The sequence below is a fragment of the Sceloporus occidentalis genome, unplaced genomic scaffold (genome assembly GCF_023333645.1).
Source record: "Sceloporus occidentalis isolate IW3139 unplaced genomic scaffold, rSceOcc1.0.p SCAF_130, whole genome shotgun sequence".
Lineage (NCBI taxonomy): Eukaryota > Metazoa > Chordata > Lepidosauria > Squamata > Phrynosomatidae > Sceloporus > Sceloporus occidentalis.
This window is the reverse complement of record NW_028317110.1, coordinates 1,338,844-1,352,304: the sequence shown is the minus strand read 5'-3', so window position 1 is coordinate 1,352,304 and position 13,461 is coordinate 1,338,844. Positions and strand designations below refer to the sequence as shown.

Below are 13,461 nucleotides of genomic sequence, written 5' to 3'. Positions count from 1 at the left end.
GGAGATTGGTGTTATTGATGAGGCCTCTTGGAACCGTATTTTAAATAACACAGGGTGCTGCACTGTAAATAAACAATACCAATTTACACAACTTCAAATTATTTATCGTTTATATTACTCTCCGCACCAGTTATGGAAGGTTAATTGTAGAGATAATGCAGATTGTCCCAGATGTGGGGACCTTAACACGGGTTTATTGCACTTATGGTGGGAATGTGACACGATTAAAAATTTTTGGCATGACATATACTTTTTTGTGAAAAGGAAATTTAGTTGTAACACTTTGGCAGGTTAAACAAACTTTTTAGAAATTTTTTTTTTCTAGGGAGACTATTGATTCTGAGGAAATGGTTTGATAAAGGAGCCCCTGTATTGGCCCAGTGGTTAAATATGATTGAACAAATGTAAAAAAATGAACAATATAGAAGTGGTGAATCAAAAAAGAAAAAGGAGTTCCAACTTACTTGGGGTTTATGGTGTTTTTTTTTTTCTCTAGCAGACACGGGGGGGGGGGTGTAATCAGGATAGAAATGTGTGAATATTGTGTATTTGCTTATATTTCATTTATTTGAGAAAAGAAATAGAGTATTTAAATAAAAAAAAATAACTGGATTCATTTTATTCCATTCATTTTATTAAGTGTATTCACTAAGGTAAGAATTTGCGGAAATTATTTAATTATTTAATATTACTGCATTATAAAGAAGGGCTGAGCTGTGTCTGAATAATACATAATCAACATTAAATGAAATTAATCACACTGAGTCAACTCTGTTATACAGTCAATTTCTTGCAGAAGAATCACGTTAGAGCCTTTACATTGCAAAAGTGAACTTATAGAGCTAAAATGTTCAACCGAATGTGAAAATTACCAGTCCTCTGATTGTTTTTCCCTTCACAAATGTGCCCCCTCAGGTCACTGGCATTTACACAAAAATACTGTATACAGTAATTTTATATAATTTAAATGAATATATAATCATATGTTTACAATTTAGGGCATATAACCACATCATTTTTATTTTAAAAAAACCCTTTATCTTACAAAGCAATGCTCTGTATGCATTAAAATATGTACGTGAGCAGTAGACATTTTTGTCTGGAAGGAATCATATTTATTATGTCCTAAATAAAGACTTAAAGTTCATGGGAGGCTGGCTTGTGTCATAGTAAGACATGAAGAAATGTTCTTGATGATGATTTTGTTCGCACAAATGACACATGCTGTGTTACGACATCACATAGACCTCCAGAAGACTGGCAACAGCATGCATCCTATAGAAGATCCCAAAAGGGAGGCCAATGTTAACAACAGCCACCCACATTGGATACCCATAAAAGCGCAGCTCCAAGCCATTGTCAAACTGTGGTCGGGCACCAAAGGCTGGCATGATCCAGAACTGTAAGGGAAGAAAGCAATATGATTAATCAGGGTCATGTGTAAGGGACTGGATTGGTAGGTTTACTAAAAATCATTTGGGAGCAATGTTCCATGTTATTTGTTCATGTTGGGAAAAACTCTTAGTTACTTATTATTTCGTCTAATGGATATATTTATTAGACTTGTGTATTCGTATTCGGGCAAACATGAAAACGAACACGAAGAGTGCGCTTTCGTCCCGAAGAAACGAAGAAGCAAAGATAGCGGGCAGTAAAACGTACACGAAGACGCACAAAACGAATTGGTTGATGCCAGGGGAGGACCCTGCAGGCGACCAATAGGCACAGCCTTTTTAACTCCTGATGGCGAACCTACAGATTTCCACTCCCGTTAACCCCTGCGATGCTGCGTAGATAACGGGAGCGGAAAGCCGTAGGTTTGCCGTCAGGGGTTAACTTGGTGCAACTTGGCCGACAGAGACCACTGGTCTCCCTGCTCCAACAGTTAAAAGTCCAAACGAACGACCAATAAAGTCAGGGAGACCAGTGGTCTCTGCTGGTCAAGTTGCGGCACCAACCGCAAGTCTGTACGAGCGACTCTATTGGTCGCCAGCAAGGGGCTCGTCTGCCATCAACGAAAAAAACTGAAAAAACAAAGAAAAAATGAACACAAAGAATGTACACGAATATTCGCCTGAACTGAACCCACAGGAACGGGCGAATATTCGCGGAATATATGCGAAGATTTTTCCTCCCATGAAGACAAACACGAAGACGAACACGAAGAGTTGGCCAGCGTCCAAGTCTATTATTTATCACATTCTTTGATGCATGGAAGCTTCTTGTGGTAGTCTGTGTGCCAAGTGTGGTCTTGGGCCACCACATTAATCGGCTGTTTTACTTCCCATCAGGAAAATGCTGTTTTCCCCTGATAATAATGAACTTTGGGATTTACTTTTTTATTTTACCTGTATTTGGTTTCCAATCATCTTTGGCTAAGATGCCTTTTTTCCATGACACAGAATCAAGAGGGAGGTAGATTAATGGAACAAGACCAAGGACTGAATAAAGCCTGTCTCCCGAGAAAGTCAGGAAAAATGGGCAGACTAAATGGGCTGACTGGTTATTATCTGGCATCAAATTGTGTTTCTATCTTGTTCCTATGTCTTATGACTGCATTATTGGTCACAAGTTAAGTTTGCTTTGCTCATAAAGCCAAGTACAATATGGACAATCATGGATAAAACAAATGCTCATTATGTTCCGTATGTCTATTATTCAAAAGTTTTACAAAGAGTAGACTCTTGTTAATAGTGTATCTGATAGAGGGTGTAATTGATATTGTAATTATATTAAATATCTTAATTTCCTGTGTCAATCACAGACTACTACTACATTTGCCAGTAGCTTGAAAACACTTACTACCAAAGTAACCTGTCACCACCACACAATTTAGAATTTTAGACAGAGAGAAGCCTATGCTTAGTGGCAGAATTTCTTCAGCTCCCCTCCAATAACTAAAACCCACACATACTAACACAAAAACTAAATTTTAATCCAATTTACACAAATCTACACACCCTCTCTCCCATCACTTCACCCAGGGCCCTGCCTTTACTGCAGCTTGCACTGCTGATACCTTACTACTTCAAGGTCACACAATGTTCGTTACATACATTTACAAGAATATTTTGTTCACACCTTACGTGCTCCCAAGAGTGTTGCTAATCACTAATTAAAATGGCATCACTAGTGCAATGTACTTGCACATAATACACCTAATATAAATAAAAGGCCCTGATGTCCCCTGGCTTTATTGCCATTTGAATAGTGATGACAAAATAAAACGAGTGGAACCACTGCATTCTTAGAGACATTAAAACATTAATTTGTAGGATTTTTTTTCTATTACGGTTGAATGTGGAATATATATATATATATATATATATATAAAATTAGATTTTACATAATTCATATTTTAAGTATGGATTATTAAAAAAAATTGCATATGGCATATGACAAGAACCATTTGGCCCATGTAGTTTTCCTGATGCAAAGGCTCAATCTTCAATCTGTCCTTGATCTTGTCCTACATTCTGTATAACCATATGTTTTAATTCCCTGACTCTATTCGCCCCTACCACTTTTGCCAGGAGTCATTACCACTTATCAACACCCTCCTTACATTACATCTAACCAATGACAGAACCTTACACCCAACATCAGTAGCCCTAGTGAAACACAAAACATAATCCCATCTTGAAATTATCACTTACTATTATGTTAGACAGAAGCAAGAACAAAGAAACTTCTCTAAGGACTTTACTTTTCCATTCAGTTTTTGCATCTCGTGTGATGCAGTGGTTTATAATCCCAAGACTTTGTGTATCCAGTTTATTCAGGCAGTTAGAACCATTGTGGTTGTCAGTGGAAATGGCAGCAGCTGGGTTGCGGTAGACTTCATTGAATACATCTTTGTCATGGAAGGCAACAGAGCTATGGTCTTCTTGGTGCCAGTCATGCATGGGTTTTCGATGTAACCCCTCTATAATGAAAGTGTTTTGCAATATGTGCTGAACAATCATAAGTAATGAATATACTAAATTTAAGTAATTGAGAAGGTCTCTTGGAAAGGTGGCTACAATGGCTACTATAGAGAAGTAAGATATGCAAAACTGTCCAAGAGCAGCTCCAATGAGCAAGGCAATGTCCAAGGTACGTGTGGGATTCTTGTGACCATCCATATCTCTCTTGTCAAATCTGTATATGATGGAGGCAATAATGGAGCTCACAGACATTAGGATAAGTGCTACAATGTTAAAAATGTAGAACATGGTGAGAGCTTGAGATTTGGCTTCCTCAGTGTTCACTTCAATCTCATACACAATGAAGATTCCTAGACCTGTAACAAGGACAGCAATCCCACAGACAAGTCCCACAACGCTCTTTGGTGCTCGGAAAGTATGCTGTGTATGATGAGAATCCTGATTAATCACACGTCCCACGTTCTTCCACATCACATATGCCATAGCTGAAGCAAAAAGGCTGTATTCAATATTAAAGGGGTACAAGTAATAATAGCCTGTCTGGAAGGTTTTACAAATTGCCGTTATGCAAACACAGCCATGTGATTCTCCGCTAGCTGAAATGAAAAAAAGTACACTGTGTTAAATGAGCAGTAGCCATGTCCTTTATCAGTGTTAACACTTTTAAGAAACAATTCATCTGCTGCATCAGTAGTAGTTTTTTAGTAGCACCACAGCATGCCTAGCAAAGCCAAGTTAGCTGTGTCTGATTTTATAGTTTTTATATATAAATGTAACACAATTTTCATATTTAGTGTTTGTGTATTCTCTCCCACTTAAAATATTGTGGATTAATTAACCCCTTAATGACAAGACTTTCTTACTCATAGTACATTTTGGGACAATGGCTCTTAACATTTTTCAGTGTTGCTGTGATTTTCTCATTTCATGCTCTCACACATATTTTATTAAAAAAATATAAAATATGGTTACTTTGTTAAAAAATTACCTTTTTACTCATATGCAAAGACTAATGAAAAAACCTGCTAAATAGATTCTACTATTTGTCCTGAGTTTAGAAATACCCAATGTTTTTATGTTTTTTTTTTTGCTTTTTCTGCATTTTATGGGGCAATAATTTCGGGTATCTTTGAAGCCGGCCAATACAATTTACCCCATCAAACCAAATATTTAACCCTTTCCATGCACTAATTTTATTACCAGCCTTTGTCAAACTTTCTGGTAGTAATTTTTGTATTTTTTCACACACATTGTAATTCAGGTATGAATTTACCGCTCCTGGTATATGTCCGTGTCAAACACCCCAATATGTGTTCAATAACATCTCCTGAGCGCAGTGATACCTCACATGCATGTTGGGTTATTTGAGAGGTAAAAGGCTACCTTTGTGAGGTGTGTATTTTTTGCCACTTAGACATTTGGTCTGTCTGTCCCCACGTCCCATATTTGAGACATCTTTGAAGCCGGCTAATTCAATTTACCCCATAAAATCATACATTTTTAAAAACTAAGCACCCTATGGGCATTTATAATAGCCCATATTCTTTCCATGTGGGAATTTTTGTGAAGATATAGTGTGAATTGTAGGACTTGCTCATAAAAAAACTTTATTTATTTTTTTTTGACAGTGGGGAATTTTTACATGTTACCATATTTTGTTAATTTAAAAAAAAAAAATTTTAAACGTTTTTTTTTTTTTTTTTTTTTTTACTAATCACACTGATTAGTGAGCTGGGCTCCATTGACCTTGCATGGTTGAATGCAGTACCTGGATAGACCCTCTGTGAACATATTCATTTTTCTATTGTTGACGCCATCTCTTCGGCGCAATCACAAGGCTATCGGGGTAGAGGTATTGTGTTGCTACATGCCTCGATATCGAGGCATGTCAGCAACACAGTTTATGCTTAGGAAGCGATTCCGATCGCTTTCTAAGCTGTTTTAGCCTGTGATCGCGGCGGTGCAGCTGTTTAACAGCAGCCCCTACATTTACAGGCTTTGTCGTTATCACATTGCACTGCAAGTCTGGGCTTTGTCGTTAAGGGGTTAATTCCTTATAAACTATCTCATTGCTTACAAGTCACAAACAACGTCCATCTGACTTTAGACTTGTATTCGTCAATACAGTGAGTAAGGTGTTGTGACTAACAATGAGCAGTTATCTAACCTAGTATCCAGTGGACCTCTAGCTTTTGAACAAGGAATAAACTGGGAGTTGACGGGATTCACAATGGATTAGAAAGGTGTGTTCCTGGGAAAATTCTCTGCAAACATAGATAAGCTGACTTTGCATAATGTCAAGTAATGAGGTCTCTATTAAAAAATTTCTGTGATTTAACTGTGCATTATACAAGGTCAATCAGGCAAACATAAGCTCATTGGGGTTGATCCTTTATAATGAATACTAAAGTCAACAAGAGGAAACTGCAACTCTCCTGACAACATTGTTTAGCAAATAAACTCCGAAACTCATATTTTATACGTCTTCATGCATATCCACTTTTAGTTAAGGAGAGAATCATTTAAAGAAGTACCAACAAAGTTAATTGAAAATTAAAAACCAGATTTGAGTTAAACTAATGAAAATATACTGAAATATATACCTCTATGCATTTTGCACCACTAAGCACTCAATAATAAGCCATTTACATGAAAGCAAAATCTAGCCTTGTTTAATTTAACTTGGTTGGTGATCCTTTTAATTGTTCTCTGCTAACTACTAACTCAACTCCAATAGATATCTTACCTCTAAGGTCTCTGGTGCTATTGTTTGTTTGGTTCACTGTAGAGGATTCTTCATGAACTGACTGATGTAGTGATTCATCTGTCACAGCTGCCATCCATACAGCCAAATTAGTGCTGAGTGTCAACATGAGGCCACACCTGGTCACACACACAGTTAAATTAATAGTATAACATTTTCTAAAAAGCTTGTGTGAGCCGAATGGAGCACAATAAGAAATAATTTGAGGACAGACCTATTTTTTTTGAAGCATTAGTATTGCAAGCTGATCTATCAATCAAGTTATTTCTGCTGTAGTCTACGGTCTAAAAAATATTACTATAATGAAACACCTTGTGACGTGAGATATTAAACGTGTGGTGCTATGAATTGAAAAGCTTAAGCCACCCCTTGATTAATGGAGGCACAGGGGGAAATTGTCCGAGAGCCCAGGCAAACTAAGGGGCCCAAAACTCTCATCTGTCCCACAAAAGGATGTTCAGGTCCAGCAACCTGGACGCATCACTGGCAATCATCCTACATCACTGACACTGCATCCTGAGAAGTGATGTAGGTGTGCAGCATAGTAAGGGAGCTACAGACCACAAGGAACTTACAGGAGCAAAGTGGTGGATGCGGTAAAATCTGTGTGTAAGTATACAGTATCTCACAAAAGTGAGTACACCCCTCACATTTTTGTAAATATTTTATTATAGCTTGTCATGTGATACTCCTACAATGTAAAGTAGTGAGTGTACAGCCTGTATAACATTGTAAATTGGCTGTCCCCTCGAAATAACTCAACACACAGCCATTAATGTCTAAACCTTGGCATCTTATCTAATAAAATATTTATACAAATGTGAGGGGTGTACTCACTTTTGTGAGAATATATATTACACACATATATATATACATACATATATATATATACACACACACAAGGCCTAAGTTGTTCTATTACATTAAGTGTGTGTGGAGGGACAGAGTAGACATTAAAACTAGGATGAAACATGTAAGGGAGAGGCAAGCAACATAAAAGAAAATAGGGAAAGAAGATGAGGAAAAGATGTCAGCAAATGAGGTGCAAAAACACTGATAGGACAAAGTAAATTGCCAAAGAGGGAGAAATGAATAGAACAGAAGGATAAAAAAAGGTAGGCAAAAAGGAGAGAAAATGAAAAAAAGACAAAGGCAAGTAAACCAGAAGAGTAGAAAAGCATGGAAATTAAGCTTTTAGATTTTTTTCTAAATACTAGAATGCATTTTATGCAACTTACAAAAAGATTCATACCTTGAGTATTTGGCACTCAAGGCAGATCCTATATTTGGCACACCCCATTTTAAAATGTAAAAACACCCACAAAAAATGTTTTCAATAATATTTATTTCACAAACTTGTAAACTGTTCTACACCCTTCGTGTTCAATGATGATCTAGTGTGTGTTGTCATGTAACCCCCACACAATGACACTCTCCAGAGTGCAGCTACCTAGCAGTGCACTTGAAGGACACGCTAAGCACTGTGTGACATCACCGGCACTCAGCATGTTACCCAAGGTGCTCAGCACTCCTCACTCTGCAGCATCAGCACAGACTTGCCACACAGGCGAAGCTCAAGACCCCTCAGAGGACACACACAGACTTGTGGGTCTGTGACGCAACAGGACTGGGGGGTCACCGTCTGGAGGCTGGTGTGTAACTGGAAACCACAGGGCCCCAGTGTAAAAATTGCCCCTAAACAATGATCATTGCAATTCAACTAAACACACTTAACGCACTCACCAAATCCTTACCTTGTCATATTTAGGCGAACTTGTATACAATCTCTACAGGATACCCAGATAAAATATGTCTGTGAGGAGAGCATACACTTTTACATAACTCATTGACCAAGACATTATGCATGGAAAGCTGAAGATTGATCAAGAACATTGAAAAATAAAATCTAACACATCACCCTGAAAGAAGAAATGCATTAAGACAGAAGGATGGACAATTGAGCAAAGTTGATTGTCAGAGAAAAACAAGGGTCAAAGGCAACAGATACTGATATTGATCAAGCTTTGATAAACATATCTAGGAGAAAGGATGTATTTAAAAGGCAGACAGAGACTGCCATACTGCTTTTAGGAAGATAAGCTAACAGAGTTCACAGAATGCTCTCGATCTTACCTGTATCACTATAAAAAGGCCCTGAATTACAGGATGAATAATTTTAAGTGGAGATTCACAATGAACCAGAGTAACTGATTTTCCAATCTTCAGTACATCAAGGACTAGGCTGCAAATGCCAAAAAGAGCCAAGCCCCCTGAGGTGATAGAAACACAGATAAGGGACAATAAATTGCATGTTACTTGTAACTTAGAATGGAATGAAAAAATGGTATGAAAAGTGTATCCCATACCCCCAATTTAGGGAAACTGCTAGAGTAAAAGTAAAACAGAAGGAACAATGCATAAAAGTTTGTTACAAAGTAGCTCAGGTAGCTTCCTGTAACAACCACTCTATTATAATATCTAATTCTATCGATTGAGATATATATATATATATATATATATATATATATATTGTGAGATAGGTCTGGGATCGCCCCTCGCTGAGGTCCAGGGACAAGCGCCTGTCTTCATTCAAACCAGGCAAACAGCTTGTGCAAGTTTGTGCAATCTGACACAGGGTCAGGTTTATTAGAAAGGTTGCAAAGACAAAAGAAATACCTTGCCTGTCCGGCACTTACTATACAAAGGATGTCCTTCACTACCAGCTGGAGAGCTTCTCCCTGCCAACTTAACATAATATGTCCAGCAACCTTTACTCACATGTCTCTCCCACAGACAGGCTTTCTGTGTCCTCAGCCAAAGAGCTACCTGCCCTCCTGGCTTCCCTTTTATATCCACCCTCTCATTCACCTAAATTAATCACCTAGCAGGTGGAAGACTCAGGTGTTACTTCACATAGGAAAGGAATCTAGAAGAAACATACCTCCCTACAATCCTACACGAATGTCACAATATATATATATATATATATATATATATATATATATATATATATATATATATATATATATATATATATATGGATATATATATATGGTTCTGTGCCCTTCTATTGCTTAAGCATATGCTTTGGGGCAGTTAATTCACAATATTAGATCTCCAAGCAGTTTGCCACTTCAAAATATTAGAATATAAATCATTCAACTTGCAAGTTGTATTGATACAGCAAATTAAGCATATCTCTCCTGTATGTCACAGTTTGTACAAACTGTTTAATGGATGGTTTTGTTTGTTTATGGATCAATGCAAATAACATATTTTACAAATGTTCAACCTGATTGCTTTTTCCTATATTACCTCTCAGCCAAATTGGCCCTGCATGTGAGTCCTTCAAGGTGATGCAATTTTTTTGTCTCGATGTCCATATGAGATAGACAACCATCCAACAGCCAGTGAGACCCATAAGGGCACTGAGGAAAGACAGTACTTCATGCTCCACTACTGCCACTTCATAGAAAGCACCACTGCTTATCAGTGCACATCCCAGCAAAGTTATATTTATTCCCAATAAGCCTGACATGAGACGCCCTCCTTGTTTCCAGTCCTCAGGTACATCAACAGAAATTATGGATAGTTCTCTTATTTTCTCAAGCCTAGGCTCTGGCACTTGCTGTATAGCCCCAACATCAACAACCTCAATTTGTTGATCTCCCATTTTCAGCTCCTAGAAAAAAAAGGACATAGTTGTGTCATTGCTGCTCACAGCACTGTAACAAATATACTGAATTGACATTAAGTGTCTGTGTAAATGTAGAAAACATTGTACAAGCTCCCTAATATGCATCAGTGCGAGGCAGATAATATAGGATAGAATCTTATGTGATGGGATTGTGAGTATATCAGTACACTAAAAAAGGTATCATACACGGGACACCTGAAACCACAATTTAGTGCCACTAATCCTTTTTAATAAAATATGCAGATTGAAATAGATTAAATAACACAGAACTTTTACTTTTACTCTCACTGATTTCTGGGCCTAGAAAGTTTTGTTCTCTTAAGTGACTACAAATTCAAGAGTGTGTTTGATCTCTATATAAGTAAAAATTAAATAGTTCAATTTATTCCTACAGAAAGTAAAGTGCCAGAAAACAGATGACAAAACAAACACACACTAGGACAGGCTCTATCACACCAACACCCAATCACACACACCAGGACAGGTATGCCACACGAAATGGAAACACACATACACTAGGACAGGCTCTGCCACAAGACACACAAACACACACACACCAGGACAGGCTCTGCAACACCAACACCCAAACACACACACTGGGACAGGCTCTGCCACACCGACACCCAAACACACACACACCAGGACATGCTCTGCCACACCTACACCCAAACACACACACCAAGACAGGCTCTGCAACAACAACACCCAAACACACACACCAGGATAAGCTCTGAAAAATAATTTACAATGCACTTTGCAACCAGAAGTTTGGTCACACAGTGATTGACTATTAAGTACCATGTGCATTTCAATGGCAATAAAGTGTGTCACTATTTTGACACTACCATTGTATGAGCTATATGAGGTGCTGCATAGGGTATATACAGAGTAACTGTATAATCAGATAATAGTATTATGCTTCTTTCAAAGTAATGTGCTAATGTACTTTCTGTACAGAAACAGAGGATACTATGTGCAGAACAAATTCATAAGGAGACATGGTTTTCTCAGTGCAAAGCTGTAAGCGTTCATTAATGTTTGAAATATACTGAAGAGACTGTGTATTTAATTAAATGTACCTTTGTGCAGTATATGTGAGTAGAATGTCCTAAACGTATTCACTAAAATATATGGTATTACCATTTTGGGTTATGTTTTATACTACTATACATATAGTATAGTAGCAAAAAGTTCTGTGTACATCATATATGTGAATTTAAGGACATTTTTATGGTTTGTAATATGAGTAAAACTGCTGTATGTGACAGTACACACAGTGAATTACCAGGTTTCTTGAGCTGGCTGAAACATTGTCTGCCAGCCATGAGCTGGGCATAGGGTGATACTAAACAGGGCTAAATACCCAAATAGGATTAAGGACCACATAAAGTTTGAGGTTTAAAAAGGGAGAAAGAATGGGTAGACTAGCTGGACTAAATAGAAACAGCCCAACAAATTCAGGATAAACCCTTCAGGATAAAGATAAATTACTTTTTTATCAATACTATCCAATCTGAAACAAGTTGAGGGTAACCTTAAAGATATCTGAAAAGTTCAAACCAAAACTGATTGGAGTCCTATGAAAAGTAGTATAATAAGCTTTAATAATAAATTGCCCAATAAACAATTAATTAAAACAAGACTCACTATAAATAGATGCTGACAGTTAAAGGGTGAAAAGGTTCATTGGCAAGTATAAATAATGACTCATATAACTAGATGGGGGCTAAACCAACTATAGCTAGCACTAAAAGTTTGTACTTTTCAGACTAGCTGGACTACTTGCATTGATCTGCATTCAAATTCTGTTTTTATTTTGGAATCCTGACCCTACTTACAAAGGTCAACCCATGTGAGACCCCTAGGCAATGTCATCTTAAGATGCCATCCCAGCATTTCATGTTATACTTATAAAGACCACATAGTAAAGGGATAAAAAGTGGCCATAAAAAATAAATTCTATGTGCTCCTTCTAAATTTTTGTTAATTTGTTTACACCCAGTATATGCTTCTGCAAAGCATCTGATAAAATGAAATATGAAAAATATCAAATGTACATCAAGTATACTATCTGCGATAATGTACCTCACATTAATGGTTGTGTTTTGCAGAAGAATAATGAAACCAAGTATGAAACTAATGCACTCAATGTACAATCTACTGTTATGTTTCAAATAACCTGTTTTGTTCATTTCCAACAAGAAAAGCAGACAGTTTGTTCATACACGGAGTAGCATCATTGTCCTTTGTCACTAAAGCCCATGGGACTCATGAATCTTTATAGATTATAATAAAGTATTCCTATATTCAGTTTATGAACAAAGTTCTAGTTTGTCCCTAGAGTAAGATCACTGTACCTGTGGTTGATTGCTCGGTTTCTTTAAAGATGTTTAGGTATCGTGATAAGAACTTGGGTCTTGGACAGATGCACCAAATAAATGTCTTCCTTTAGGCGTATCTCTATGTTCACCCCTCTTCACCATAGACCCTATGCCAGGAGGTCTAGTTTACAGATTGCAGAACGTTGCTGTTTTTTGTCATGTTACAATCAGGGTCTCTTGGTCTTGATCTCAGTAGGTCTTTCTGTTCCTTCCCAATCAATATGTCTCAAAATGCCCCTGTATTGTATTGAGAGAATATCTGTCTTTGGGAATTTGGGTCTGTGGCGAGCTTCCTGTTTTTCATATTTATACTCTTTGTTTATAGGTGATTTATGCTTTGTGATAACCTAGACATAAACATTTCACTCTTACCCCATGTGAATTTTGATTTAGGGTCCCTAATATACAAGCCAATGTGCAAAATTACAGAACATCTCATTAGGTGTGTTGTATTCTGACAGGAGGCTGCAAATAACAAAATTTACTTTTCAAAATAAACTGTAAAAACTGTGTTAATCACCATCACATAGTTTGTTCAGAGATTATTTTCACTTATTTTAATAGTGATCTATGTGTGTTTGAATGATTTAGCTATTTTGTGCAAAGCAATAAATACCATTCCCTGCTCCAGAGATAAAGATGAATATATAAAATGTTGTGTGCTAACATACAACATTAACATTGGAATGTAAG

General features: G+C 37.2%; 1 protein-coding gene across 1 annotated transcript; it reads right to left on the bottom strand.

Annotated features, from left to right (window-relative positions):
* Nucleotides 1-1,229: 1,229 nt before the first annotated feature.
* LOC149281560 (proton channel OTOP2-like) lies at nt 1,230-10,363 on the bottom strand. The gene is made up of 6 exons (XM_089499139.1): nt 10,006-10,363; nt 8,824-8,960; nt 8,445-8,503; nt 6,673-6,809; nt 3,657-4,513; nt 1,230-1,400 (listed from the first exon to the last, which is right to left on the bottom strand). The coding sequence occupies exons 1-6, from the start codon at nt 10,361-10,363 to the stop codon at nt 1,230-1,232; spliced, it is 1,719 nt and encodes a 572-aa protein (XP_089355265.1).
* Between the last annotated feature and the right edge of the window lie 3,098 nt (nt 10,364-13,461).